The 14217-nt window shown below is 51.1% G+C and overlaps 1 protein-coding gene across 1 annotated transcript; it reads right to left on the bottom strand.

Moving 5' to 3' along the window:
- Positions 1-211: 211 nt before the first annotated feature.
- LOC117888246 (zinc finger protein 773-like) lies at positions 212-13936 on the bottom strand. Its single transcript, XM_034791475.1, has 10 exons — positions 13858-13936; positions 13113-13199; positions 12363-12584; positions 11779-11801; positions 10370-10482; positions 10065-10097; positions 8534-8622; positions 7582-7708; positions 3707-3820; positions 212-3382 (listed from the first exon to the last, which is right to left on the bottom strand). Exons 1-10 carry the CDS (start codon positions 13918-13920, stop codon positions 2787-2789), a joined length of 1467 nt encoding a protein of 488 aa, XP_034647366.1. The 5' UTR covers positions 13921-13936; the 3' UTR covers positions 212-2786.
- Between the last annotated feature and the right edge of the window lie 281 nt (positions 13937-14217).

Consider the following 14217-nt stretch of genomic DNA (forward strand, 5'->3'; position numbering starts at 1 on the left):
TTCTTGTTACTCTTAACATCTCTTGCTAGCTGCAACTCCAAGTGTGATTTGGCCTTCCTGATTTCACTCCTGCATGCCTGAGCAGTATTTTTATATAGGTGCCTTCCATTTCTGGAAGTTAGTTTATTTACGGCTCTTCTGCCATAAGCGTTGGTGGAAGGGGTCTCACACTGTGTGGCAAGGTTTGCAACATGAGAAAAACCTTCTATTCTATTTTCACACTTTTTAATCTTTCAAAGTAGCAGGAGATGGAGATGCGATACAAAGTCATAAAACACAAGACCAAAACCAAGAGATCAAAGCATAAAATCAGGACTCAACATTCATAGATCCTGCAGTCTGAACTTGGAGCTTGACCCACTCATTTCCTCATGGGTTACCAACACTTGCACAGAAGGAAAGTGCTTATTGTCCAACAAGGAAGCCAGATTGGGATCCTTCTCAGGAAGGAATGTCCTCCAAAGGCATCAACTCTTTTTCTTTGCCTCATGAAACTTTGGATTCAAACGGTAAAAGACAATTGTTCTCAATTGAACTGGCATCTGTTGGGACTCTAATCAATGCCACAAAACTAGGGAGTTGTGTTCTAAACACATTTCTGCTTAGACCGTAACTCACCATAGCTTTCATCTCTGTGCTGAAAACCAGCAATTAGATGCCTGTGGTTTCTGAGTTCTTGCCAAATCCTTGGTCTTGAGGAGGACAAATTTACATTTCTCTGGAGAAGAATCCTTTACCAGCCCACCCAGAATGTCAGCTGTGCTAGTGAGGAATGACTTCCTCAAACATGCCAAGGTTACTTCTTTAATCTGATAGCACAGGTCTAAATCAGAAATCAGATATAGCCTGGTGAGAATCACTGGATGGTACAAGAGGTTGGTTTCAGTTAAAAAAAAAAAAAAAAAAAAAGAGTTATTTTTCTTCAGCAGTCTCACATTGAACATTGATTTCATTTTATACACATTTGCAGCATTACAAAGGGTGAATTCAACATAAACACTAACTCTGTTTCCCCCACATCTGCATAGCTAATGGCAGTATTTAGGATTAGCTAGGAGATATCTCCAGGAGTAACTTCCTGTAGGAGCTGGGTCACAACTGTGTTGGGAACCAAATACATGGGCATTTTGCCGAGTTCCAAATCACTTCCTGTGGCGCTCTCTCCCTGCGTTATCGGAGCAAATACTGACTTAAATAATTGACCAACACTGCGATTATACCTAGTTACTTCAGTTAGTTGCAGAGTTTGGGGTGTGCTGTTGCTTACCAGTGGAGATTTAAAACCACTCCTGTTTCCTTGGTAGCGTATCCCAGAACTGGGGCATTCTCTCCAGCTGACAGAGCTGCGTTTGAACTTTCCCCCATGTCATCATGGAGGGGTGGAGGAAAAGGAAAAGTAAAGGAAGAAATGACTATTGAAGCAACTGGTCATTTGCCTCCAAGTGCCCAATAAATCTGAACTACATTCTGCCACAGAAAAGTAACGTCCCGTTGTGGGACCAAACAGCCTTCAGGAAAGAGAGAAGAATCAGGGCCGGATTTACACCTTCTGTGCTCCTAGGCACAGCATCTTCAGCGGCCCCCCTGCCTCCCCATGTGGCCCTGTGCCCTCCCCCGCCCAGCAGCGCTGTGTGGCCTGCTCTGCCGCCTGACCTGGCTCCAAGGCGGCTGCTGCGACTTTTCACTTGAGGGAGAAATGCCCCCGCCACCCGCCTGCCAGCCGCTGCCCGCCGGACCTGTCTGCCTCAGCCACCTCAGGCTGTTCTGGTACCACAGTGGCCTCTGGTGGGCGAAAGACAGAACTGCAGCATATTTGTGCAGAAAAAAAAATTCTGCCTCCCTCGGACAAGAATTCTCCACATGCTGCAAATGTCACCGAAGGGGAGGGGGCACGACGCGAGACAAGCGGAGTGTGGGGCATCTCGGCAAGGGACGGGACAGATCAGGAGGCTCCTCCCTCCTGAGCAGTGTGGCCAGTGGCAGCAGGGCACCAAAACAGCCCAAAATACTGCAACTTGCAACTGCTAAAATCCCTGGCAACTAAAAGCTAAAAATTGCCCATTGGGCTAGAAAATTGCATACTTGGCAACCTGCCCGCTGTGCCTAGTTGGAAATCTGACCCTGCTCACAGAGGTATAAGACATTTTCAGTTTCAGATGGAATGAGATTCTAGAGCAGGTTACATCTGATGACTCAGAATGAGAACCACAGATTTCCCCGTTGCAGTCTCCTCTGATCCACTGAAACCTGCTTCACTCAGCGCTCTCTCATTCTTATTGAGTTGTGTTATTTACAAAAGTTTTAGCATCATGATAATGGGCTGTCTAGACTAGGAAAAGTGGAGGAGGTTAGGACAGGTCGAGGGAAAAAGTGCTAGCTACCCAGACTATTGTACTTGGGCCATGTCAGCGCAGAAAACAGAGTTGGGATTTTCCATCCGGATAGTTCCCTCAAGCTGGCTAACTGCAAAAAATGCTAATGGAGCCAAGGCCCAGGTAGATTTTACCACAATGCAGCTAACTGAGGTCATTCGTGTTCCCCCCACTGGGGCTGATGCACATTCCTAGTAAGATGGACTCACACTCCCACGACCCATAGAACGAAGCAGCTGGCAGAAAGGGGCTTTGGGGATCCCCCCAAAGAAGGGCTAGCGGCAAAAAGCAGAACCGGACAATTCACATGGGGGAGCTGAGACCACAATGATGTAAATGGCACTAACAGCCTTAAAGGCCACATGTAGGAAGTACCCAAAAAAATTAAAGAAAAAAATATATGTTTTGCCAGCCCTACACAAGGATTTTATGGTGTTTATTTCCCTGGTGGATTCTCTGATGATAAATAAGGTGTGACCCCTGATGGAAGCTTTTCCCGCACTCACAGCATTCATAGGGTCTCTGTCCTGTATGGATCCTCTGATGTCTCCTCAGGTCTGAGCGGTAAATGAAGGTTTTTTCGCACTCACAACATTCATAGGGTCGCTCACCGGTGTGGATCCTCTGGTGTCTAATAAGGTGTGAGCGTCGAATGAAGTTTTTCCCACACTCACAGCATTCATAGGGTCTCTCTCCTGTGTGGATTCGCTCATGGTTAATAAGGTGTGAGCGACTTCTGAAGTTTTTCCCACACTCAGGGCATATGTGTTTCCTCTTTCCCATGAGGATTCTCTGCTGGGCTGCGGTTTCCTGGAGGTCCTTGAGATTTTCCTCACAATTGATGGATTTGCCCATTTTCTCCCCTGGCTGGTTTCCCTGCTGCCTCTCCTCAGGACTCCTGGACACGTCCCCCTTCGTTCTCTGTGATACTTCCCAGTGCGGTTCCACATGCTCAGTCTCTTCCTGCTGTGGATTCTGCGCCCCGTTCTCAGTCACCATCCCACCATCTCCTGCGACACAGAGAGGAACCTCAGAAACAGGAACAAAAACGGGGAGAGGAATTTCCCCAAACTCTTTCCTAGAGGGAAAAGAGGAGGGGATCAATTCTGTCTCCACATCCCATCCCATCACTCAGGATGAAGGGAGGTTAGGAAGGGAGCTATTGCCAGGAGTCGCTCAGGATGGGAAGGAAGCCATGAGCGATATCTGCCCTGAGGAGATGACACCTGCTGGGGACAATCCGGAGCTCAGTGAGCTCTCACGGGCTTGGTAGGAAATCCCAGATATTTTTTTCAGGCACAGACAGTATCTGAGTTGCTCTAATGACCCCTCACCTGTGTAGGTTCCTCTCAGGATCTCTCTTTCCTCAGAGCCCTGGAGATCTGAGACCCACAGCTCTTCTCCTCGTTCCAGCTGGGACATCACCTCAGGCTTGGAAACTGGTAACCCTGCTCAGATGAAGGAAAACACGTGACATCAGATGAATTCATGGGGCATGTGTCACAAAGAGCATGGCCTTTTTTTAACCCCTGCTCATTTTAAAGCACTGAAATTCTGGGTTTTGCTCCCCGGGTAAGGTGCCAGACACTCTGCCTATAAGGGGATTAACTCTCCACCACTCTGCTGGCACACAGCCAGACATTCTTGCTCAAAGGGGCTCCTAAAAGCCAGGGAAAGTAACTCCACATCACGGAAAGCCAAGGGGAAATCACCTTGGAACTGCTTCCTACCGACAGAGAGACCCAAGGATAATGAGACAGTCACAGGGAAATGGGGGCTGGCTAGCATGGGCTGACGGAGCTCAGCACAGTTAAGGGGACATCACTGAGGGCAGTATGTCAAGGGTGTTGGATATCAGGAAAGCACTTGCTGAGGAATTAGGGACTATAGTAAGTCGGGGTAATGGAAAGGAGTATGAAAATCCCCCAGTGTATGGTGAAGGTTATAAAGTGACAGAACCACAGAAACGCAGGGCGGAAAGGGACTTCAAGAGGTCATTTAATCCAGCCCATGCACTGAGGCAGGTACACCAAGTACACCTAGACTATCTCTGATAGGTATTCGTTTAAGCCAGTGGTTCTCAACCTGCAGATCCCGGGCCACTTGTGGCCCAATCAGCACACAGCTGCAGCCCATGTGACGTCCTCAGGGCCACAGAGGTAGTACACATATTGTGTGGATGCAGCCCACATAACATGCGGCCCACAATGGTAAATAGGTTGAGAACCGCTGGTCTAAGCTGTTCTGAAAAGCTTCCAATGATGGATTCCACAATCTCCCTTGGAAACTTGTTTCAGAGCTGAACTACCCTTATAGTTACAAGTTTTCCCTAATGGCAAACCTAAATCGCCCTTGCTGCAGATTAAGATTGAGTATGATCTTTCAACCGGCTGTGCTGCTGTAAGGTCTCGTGTGTAGCCGCTTTTTGCCAGCAGGAGAGAGCTCTCCTGCTGGCAAAATAAAACCAACCTCAACAAGTGGCAGCAGCTTTGTCGGCAGGCGAGCATCTCTCACAGACATAGTGCTGTCCACCCCAGTGCTTTTCGTCGCTAAATCTTTGTTCGGTTAGGGAGTATTTTTTTCCACACACCTGACCGACAAAAGTTTTACTGCCCAAAGTGCAGTGTAGACACAGCCTCTTTAGGTATCTTTAACAAGGGGAACAATGTTTGCCCTTCACAGTCCTCTGAGACCTCACCTATCCTCCATAAGTTCTCAACGATACTTGCTAATGGTGCTGAGGTTACCTCAGCTAGTTCCTACTGCAAAATAAAACAGCCTTCTGCACACTAAAGGAGCATTTGTCACTGTACGCCACTGATCTCAGGCTCCCAAAGATGTCTGCACTCAGCCTGATCTGTGGGGTAAGCACAGCTGGTGTGCCAGGTATGGTAGCCCAGGGCCCGGGCAAGGAGAGAGAGAATTGCAGAAATCCACTCCACGAGATGGAAAGGCATGAGGCTGACAACTTGCTGCGAGGGGGCACTTAGAGATATTGGGAAGGGGACAGAGGTATAGCTAGCTCTGTCATTCAGTAGGACACCCACTCCCCTTCCTCCCACTGCCCTCAGCCCCCCCTGCTGTGTGGTACTGCAGTGCCACCACCACCCCATCAACTTATCCCCTTCACTGCTCCCTGCTCTCCCTTCTCCTAAGAATAGGAACCTCACACTGTCTTCTATGAGTGGAATGGCCCAGCTGACTCTCACATTAAAAACTATTTAGAAGTTGACTAATCTAACTGCTCTGAAATCCACGTGCGTGCTCGGACTGCTTTGACATTTGCTATGGGTATGCAGGGCATGGATAGTGGTTTAAATTTGGTGTTATTTGAGCAAAGAGTTCCTGAGATCCCAATCCCCTCCCACCCCGACCCCAAAAAAGAACCTTTTTACAAAATCCCCTTATTCTTATAACATGATGCACACACCTAGGCTGAAACTGTCCTTTTATTTGTCCCCCCGACTGATCTCAGTCACTTGGCATTTATCTCAGCTAGTACATGGCCTCCACGCAGACTCTTAACCACAGAGAGCTTCTTGTCGTAAGAACGTAAGAACGGCCATACTGGGTCAGACCAAAGGTCCATCTAGCCCAGTATCCTGTCTTCCGACAGCCGCCAATGCCAGGTGCCCCAGAGGGAACGAACAGAACAGATAATCATCAACTGATCCATCCCGTCGCCCATTCCCAGCTTCTGGCAAACAGAGGCTAGGGACAACATCTCTGCCCATCCTGGCTAATAGCCATTGTTGGACCTATCCTCCATGAATTTATCTAATTCTTTTTTGAACCTTGTTCTAGTCTTGGCCTTCACAACATCCTCTCGCAAAGAGTTCCACATTTTGACTGTGCATTGTGTGAAAACATACTTCCTTTTGTTTGTTTTAAATCTGCTATTTATTAATTTCATTTGGTGGCCCCTACTTCTTGTGTTATGAGGAGTAAATAACACTTCCTTATTTACTTTCTCCACATCAGTCATGATTTTATAGACCTCTATCATATCCCCCCTTAGTCGTCTCTTTTCCACGCTGAAAAGTCCCAGTCTTATTCATCTCTCCTCATACGGAAGCTGTTCCATATCCCTAATCATTTTTGTTGCCCTTTTCTGAACCTTTTCCAATTCCAATACATCTTTTTTGAGATGGGGCAACCACATCTGCAGGCAGTATTCAAGGTGTGAGCGTACCACGGATTTATATAGAGGCAATATGATATTTTCTGTCTTATTATCTATCCCTTTCTTAATGATTCCCAACATTGTTTGCTTTTTTGACTGCCACTGCGCACTGAGTGGATGTTTTCAGAGAATATGCACAATGACTCCCAGATCTCTTTCTTGAGTGGTAACAGCTAATTTAGACCCCATCATTTTATATGTATAGTTGGGATTATGTTTTCCAGCTATCACAGTATTTAGTTGCCTCTAGGGGACATGCTGTGGCCAGTACAGCAGTAACTGTTGTACAGGAGGTCTGATCACATGACCTAACTTCTGGCCTTTTAATTTATGAATCTATAATAGCTACGAGCAAGGACTAAAAGAACATGCCATTGTTTGGGTTGTGTTCCACAGACTGGAATACCAGCACTGATCTGCACGCACTGCAACTGCGTGCGCTGTGTCAGCTGTAGCTGTAATTGGATGGTGGAGGAATTAGTTGGAGCAACTTTGCAGAGCTGTGACTGTGATATGAAGAGAGGTGCATGTGAACCTTGAAGGACCAAGTTTGCCTCATGTCAGTGCTGTGTTGCAGGCTATGTCAGCAAACGTGCACAAGGGTGTGTTCTTGCCATGAGGACAGTCAGCACTCTGGGGCGTACATGCCTGTTGTCTCCAGGGCTCAGTTAGGGGTACGTGAAGGCTATATCCTCAGGGGCTGGGGCTAAAGGGGTGGAAATATTTTGCAAGTTGGAGATGGTTTGAGGGGAGTGGGCTCAGGGTTTGAGGGTCGGCCAGAGGTGTAGGCAGCTTCTGTTCTTTATGCCAAGCCTACACCTGAGGTTTGCCTTATCGTACAGATGTTAGACTTTGTGCTTTACAGCTCCTGAGCTCTGCTCCCAAAGTGTTCTCTAGCAGCAGAGGGTCGAGAGCTAGTGTGTGTGTCACTGGCATTTCAGGGTGTTGCTGAAACAGGGCAGAGTTAAGGTTGTATTATGGAGATGACGTCTCCCCTTCTAATAACCAAGGGACAGAAATCCTTACCCAGCGTGGTCACCTTCTCATAGTTCTCTTGCATGACATCCCAGTAGAGGTCTCTCTGAGCAGGGTCCAGCAGAGCCCACTCTTCCCTGGTGAAATACACAGCCACCTCCTCAAAGGTCACCAGCCCCTGGAAAAACAAGAGTCCCCCACTCAGCGCCTGCTACCCCAGTCACAACCAACTAGTCATGGGGAAGCAGGGCCAATCAAATGGAAGCTCTGGGAGGCAGTCAGCAGAGTCCCACCCGCACCCCACTCAGGAAGCATCAGGGTGAGGGGAGAAAGAGTCCCTCATCCCTCACAGCAAATAAAGGGGAGCAGAATATTCTCATGCCTGACACACCTACTAGCCAGAGGCCGATATAGGAGATGGAGCCCTCTGGCAGGAATCCAAATATCCTCCTCATTGCCAGCAGCTGGATGTGAGGGAATGGGGCATATGCCCTAAGCCCCACTGGTGGGTGCCCCCTTCATATCTCATCGGGGGGCACTGGTTAGTAGGTTCCAGCTTCAGCACCAGCAGGCTGATAATTTCCCCAGCCCTGTCCAGGTGGGTGTTTCCTGTTCCATAAATAGGCAAATTTCCTCCCTCAACCCCCACGGGTCTGTTCCTAGAATGTGAGCCTCAGGTTAAACAAGTCCCAGCGGGTTTGTCACAGCCTGTCCTCCTCCTTTTCTCCACCCTGTGAATTTCCTGCCCCTTCCCACCTCAAACTAGACTCCCCAGAAGCTCCCATCTCCTATATCAGGGGGGAGCCGTGTTAGTCTGTATCCACAAAAACAACAAGGAGTCCAGTGGCACCTTAAAGACTAACAGATTTATTTGGGCATAAGCTTTCGTGGGTAAAAACTTCACTTCTTAGTCTTTAAGGTATCACCGGACTCCTTGCTGTTCCCATCTCCTACGTGTTTACTGCCCCTCACAGTCCTCATGAGCAACTCCCATAATCCCTACCTGAGCCCTCTCCACGGCAGCCATTTCCCTTCCCCGTCCCCTGGGAGGCTGGGCCCATCTGGAGTGGAACGTGGATGTTGTTCTGCAGCCTGCCAGGGTGAGAAGGGGGGTTGGAGAGATTTCAGAACCGGCTTTAGATAATTTCACAGCACATCCCCCAGGCTCTTTCCCTGCAGAGAAATGTTCTAGGCTCTCCTACGGGCAAAACACTCAGTCAGTTTATTGCAGCGCAGACCCGACCCTTCCCACCAGGGCTAAATCCACTGAGACGCCTTTAACACCTGACTTGGTCCCCGAGGGCAGCACATTCCCCCGGCAGGGTGAGATCTAGGCAGAGGCAGCGACTGGACAAAATCTGTCCAGTGCTGAGACAGGAACTGGATCTGAGCAGGTCTGGGTGCTTGTGGCCTCTTTCCCCACTTACTTCTCCTGAGTTTCTCTCTCCCCTCCCTCTGGCGGGGCGACTTGGTTACTGTCTATTCATGGAGGCCTTCACTATCCTACAAGTGTGAAATTTTGGATCCAATCTTTGTGCTTCATGCTCATCTCTGCTAACCCCTGGTCGGGTTTCAGTCTCTCTGGCTGTGACACAGACACAGCAGGGAAAGGGTCACTGGGCACAGGCGCAAGCCGCTGGGATTCTAAAGTAAGGAAAAGATTTTTTTAAATGGGGTTTTATGGGAATTCACTGTCCTTTGACTCAGTCCATATTTTGTATAGCAGCTAACTGCTCATTCACAGTAGGTCCACATACACAGTAATACCCTCTTCCCATTCACAGCCAATAGGGATATAAGAGAATGAATGATCTAGTCTGTTGTTTCTCAAGCACTGGTTCACAACCCCAGGTGGCTCGTGACAGGCAATAAGATGGGCCTTTGAGATATCGTCTGTTTTGTTATGATCTAAAGCAAAGAAGGTCTCATTCTCCCGCTTTTCAACTTCAAGGTCAACTATTCTCTGTCAGCCTCGTGAAACACACACATGCAAGTTATGTAAGCTCAGCCTTGAGACACGTTTTATTCTTACTTTCACAGTGAACGTAAGCGATTGGACCAAATGGGGAAAAGGAGAGAAACACTGACGCACGATAGCAGCTCCCTTCTCATTCAAAACGATCCCATATGCAATCTAGGGCTCTTTTCCCCTTCACAGCCAGCCTGTACACAGGATACCAGCCCCATTTCTCATTCAGGGCACAGCTGGGCTCCACCCCCTCCTGACACCTGAGACTCGGCTGCCCCCATGTGGCCATGCTCAGTCACTCATTAAAACTCTCAGACTCTTCAGTGTCTGGATGTTTCATCCTTGTCTCACCCTATTTCACATCATTCAGGGTGGTGTTCCTCTCTCCAAAGGGAAACACACCCGAGATCAGGATTTACTTTGAATCCCCATCAGATGCCACAGGAGGAGTGAATGGGGCAGGCACGGGCCTCACACTGCTTCACACTCTTCAACAGTTTCCTGGTGCAATAATATGGTGATTGGTCTGAAGTCTCTGCATAGCCCATCAGAGACAGAAACGTACCTGTGTCGCTCCCCAGCTCCAGTCGCAGCGTCTCTAGGAGAGGATGGGAGAGGTGAGAATTCAGGCCCTGGCATTCATGGGGTTGTTCCTAGTGGTTATTAAGGTAATTGCTGTTAACTATGAGATGGTGACACAGACCACTGCAGACAGAGCCAGCCTCAGAGGGGTACTCCCATGGGGAAGGGTGACTTGCTGAGCTGGGCAGGGAAATGGAGCTCAGGGTCAGTGACATTGCTAGATCCCCGACTCCTCCCCAGGGCGAGCCAATCTAGCTAGAGGAGATGCCACCCCAGACTCCAATTCACCTTTGAATCCCAGCAGCACGTCTTGCAGGACGGCACTTTTCAGAGAGAAATCGCAGAGTCTCTTCTCCAGCACCACAAACCCTGGCTCTGGCTTCTGAAGCTTCCTGGCCTCCCTGCTAAGGAAAGCAGGAGGGGTGAGAAATGGGCCTCAGCCCCAGAAGCCCCCAAACTCCAGGAAACCTGGATCTGAGCTTTGTAGCCTAAGATGATCACAGTTCTGGTGAGTCACCTACCTTCAGCCCTGTGCTCTCCATGGGCCCAGAGAGACAGAACATGAGGAGGAATGGAGACAGGTTGGGAGCTTCCTCTGGGACACTCTCCTTGTCTGGGGAGCTGAGGCACCTCCCACACTGGGTTATTCCGGTAACAAGGGGCACTGGGATTATGGGGAAAGGGAGGAGACATGGACTAAAGAGTGGATGTCTCTCATGCTCACTGAGGCCCCAGAGGCCAGATCTTCAGCAGGGAATGAGCCTGGGCCCTTTAATGCCAAGAGCCCTAAGCCCTTCAACAGAAGCAGTAACCCTGGGGTGTCCAATTTAAATGGTGACGATGGCCGTATTCCACTTCCTGTTATGGCCAGTGGGCCAGGGCATCAATCTAGGACTCTGTACACTGCTCCATTCATGGCAGGACAGCCACTGCTCTCCGCGGGACACCCATGTACCAAGGTCAAGGCGAGAGTCTGCCCTTTGTATAGGAAATACACTTTTGAGTTACTACTATTTGTTAAGTCCTTTATTGTCATAATCAGTATCACTCAGCGGGAACATAGCCCCCTCCCACACCCGCTAGGATTCCTGCATTTCTACTCTTTATTTCCCTTCCTTTCTCTATTTCTCTCATTCGCCCTCTGTTCTGTCCTTCCTACAGAAACTCCCTGTTCCCACCCCTCAAGGGCTTCGCTCCCACCCCCTCTCCATTCCACCTGCTAGAGCAATCAGCCGTGGAATATTGAATGTTGACATTAAAGTGGCATCATTTCAGCTGACACACCAATGAGATTAATGGAGGACGGGGGAGTTCACAGCCGTCTGAGTCCCGGCTTCAGGCTGTTGCTAAATCAGACAGACAACAGCGTCTCCGTTTGCTTTTGGGAGGGTTTCTTTGCAACCATGAAGATTAGAAACTTACTATAAAATTGAAAGTGGAGTTTCTGCACAGTGTGAATATGTGATATGGCCACATAAATATGCCAGACAGGCAGGGTCTGGCCCATACGTCTGACAGCGCTGGTGTGACCTCACTAACTGTCAGATAGTCACAGACGCTATCCCCTGGTGAGGCAGCCACAAGGGGAGATGTGATCACAGGCACTAACACTGCAGGGGCAGGGGGAAGCTCCATCTTTAGTGCAGTTCCCAAGCATAACTGAGCACGAGGGGGAGTGAAAGGAGCCAGGGACTTACCTGCTCCCAGTGCTTCCAGCACCCTGAGAGGGAGAGAAAGGAGATGCAGTCAGGTGGGGTGTCCAAGGCTGGGGAGACCTCCCGCTCTGCAGGGCAGGCACCTTTGGAGTCTTGGGTGTTTGGAGAATTTCAGACATTCAAATTCATGTCCAGAGAGCAGCTGCCGCCCCCCAGGGATCCCTGCTGGGACGTCGTCATCGGGGAAAGTTTCTGCCCATGCACTTTACAAAGAAGAAAATATGCATCTGCCTGGAAAGTGAAATTCCCACTAGTGCTGAGAGTCCCGCAAGCGCCCTACCCCTTAAACCCAGTCACCTGCGGTGATGTGGGGCTTTAGGCTCAGGAGGGCCTCGGCGTGGCGGGGAGGAGATGTCACACTCAAGCCCAAATGCAGTTAGACATATACAAGGCATTTACTGTGTGACCTTGGTCAGAGCTATACCCCCCACTCCCCCGTGCCTCACTTTCCCCATTATAAAATAGGGACCTTGCCCTGACCCCCCTTTGTAAAGTGCTTTGGGGTCTAGGGCTAAGACACTCCTATAGAAACACTGCATATTATCATTGTAATAACATGGCCTGACCTGCAGGGATTGGCTCAGTGGCTGCTGCCCCTCCTCTCCTCCTCTCTCACTGAGCACAGAAATCTCCCCGGAAAGTTTGCAGAGGCCCTCATCCCTTCTCTGGACAATGGCTATCTCTAGCTCTTCCAACTGGGACAGCAGCCGCTGCTCCTGCTCCTCCAGAAACTCCTGCAGCTCCTTCCACTCCCAGACGATCTTCTGCCTCTCGACTTCCGTCTGTTTCTGCAATCACAGGGAAAGGGCAGATCAGTCACAAGGGAGAACCATACATGTGCCTCCTGCAGATGGAGGAGTTATTTACCAGAACACAGGATCTCCTGCAGTGGGTGATGGGAAGTTCATTTAGGCCAGGAAGGGTGGAGGGATCAGGGCAGGGGTGAGCTGTACATCGCTAACAGAAGAGACGTTTGTCCCCAAAACCTCATCAAATTGCCCTGGGCCAAACCCTCCATCTCTGCAGCCCACGTTTCATCTCCTTCCTCCCCATCTCCCCTAACCGTTATAAAGGAACCCCGGTCACTGTAACATCCAGACAGCCCGCGGGCAGGGTTACTGGGTTAACACACAGACTGACCCTCTCCTGCACAGCAGTCTCTTGTACCCTAAGGACATCACATTACCCACCTGTCTGACACTGCACGCTCCCTGGGCTCCAATGGGGACGGTTTCCTGGCAGGATGGGCCCTGCATTCACCATGTCACTCAGGGCACTGTGATCCCAGGCAAACCTGAGGGGCAGGGGGCACCTACCAGCAGCTCCTCACTTTGCCGCTCCTCCTCGACTTTGTCTATTTCTCTCTCTTTTCGCAGAGGGGCCAGACACTCTTCTAGTGCCTCCTGGAAGAAGCCGGGGAGAGGGTTACAAACTGCTACAAATGGCCTCCCAACTGCTAGACTTCAAAGCCCAGCCTGCCCTGAAGATGCCCAAGCAGAGTCCCTGGGATGCACTTTCTCCAGGGCTAGTTCAACCCCAGCAAGGAACATCCAAGAGGGGCAGGTTAGAGTGAAAACGCAGGACCCCTGGGTGAACTTCCCTAACAATGAACTTCAGACATTCCCCCCACTTCCCCAGCTGCCACCCCCAACCCTGCCCAAGAGCTGGATCTAAACATGGATCCCCCCAGGCCCCAACCAAATATCCCCTAATCCCCAGCTCTGACCCCCCCACACCACACTGACACGGTCCAAACACCCCCAGCCCCGGCTCTGACCCCCAGATACACCCACCCCCAGCCCCTCGCTCCCGGGGCCCAGCCGGGCTCCGAGCTCTGCAGCTCCCCGGCTCCGTCGCACCGGCCGCGCAGCAGGGGCTGCTCCGCTCCGCCCGGCCCGGGACACTCGCCCCCCGCAGCCCCGCTCCGGCCGCGGGGAGCTCGGGGACCCCGGCAGGGGGCGAACCAGGAGCCGGGCCCGGCCCCTCCCGGCAGGAGCGTGTCCGCCCCACGCGTGTCTCCGCCCCCGGGCCCTGCCCGCTCCGCGCTGCCCCCGGGCCCACCGCGCTGCCCCGCCGGCTGCAGGGCGGGAGCAGCCTCCGCGCCGGGCCGCCGGCCCCGGCCATGGCTCCGCCGCAAACACAAAGGGGACAGGAAGGGGCGGCTCCTTCCCGGGCCTGGCCCTGCCCCCGGCGGGCCCCTCGCAGGGTGTTTGTGACGCTCGGTGGCTGGAGCTGCTCAGCCCCGCGCCGTGCCGTGCCGGGGACCGGGGCGCTCCGCCCGGCACCTGCTCCCAGTCCCAGTCCCAGTCCCAGGCGCTGTGCCGGGGCTAATGGCCCTGGCGCTCCCGTCTAACCCTGAGACTCCTTATCAACCCCGTGTCCAGTCCCCCTTTCTCCCACTCGCTGCCCTCGCTGGGGTCT

Source organism: Trachemys scripta, chromosome 15, assembly GCF_013100865.1.
Source record: "Trachemys scripta elegans isolate TJP31775 chromosome 15, CAS_Tse_1.0, whole genome shotgun sequence".
NCBI classification, from domain to species: domain Eukaryota; kingdom Metazoa; phylum Chordata; order Testudines; family Emydidae; genus Trachemys; species Trachemys scripta.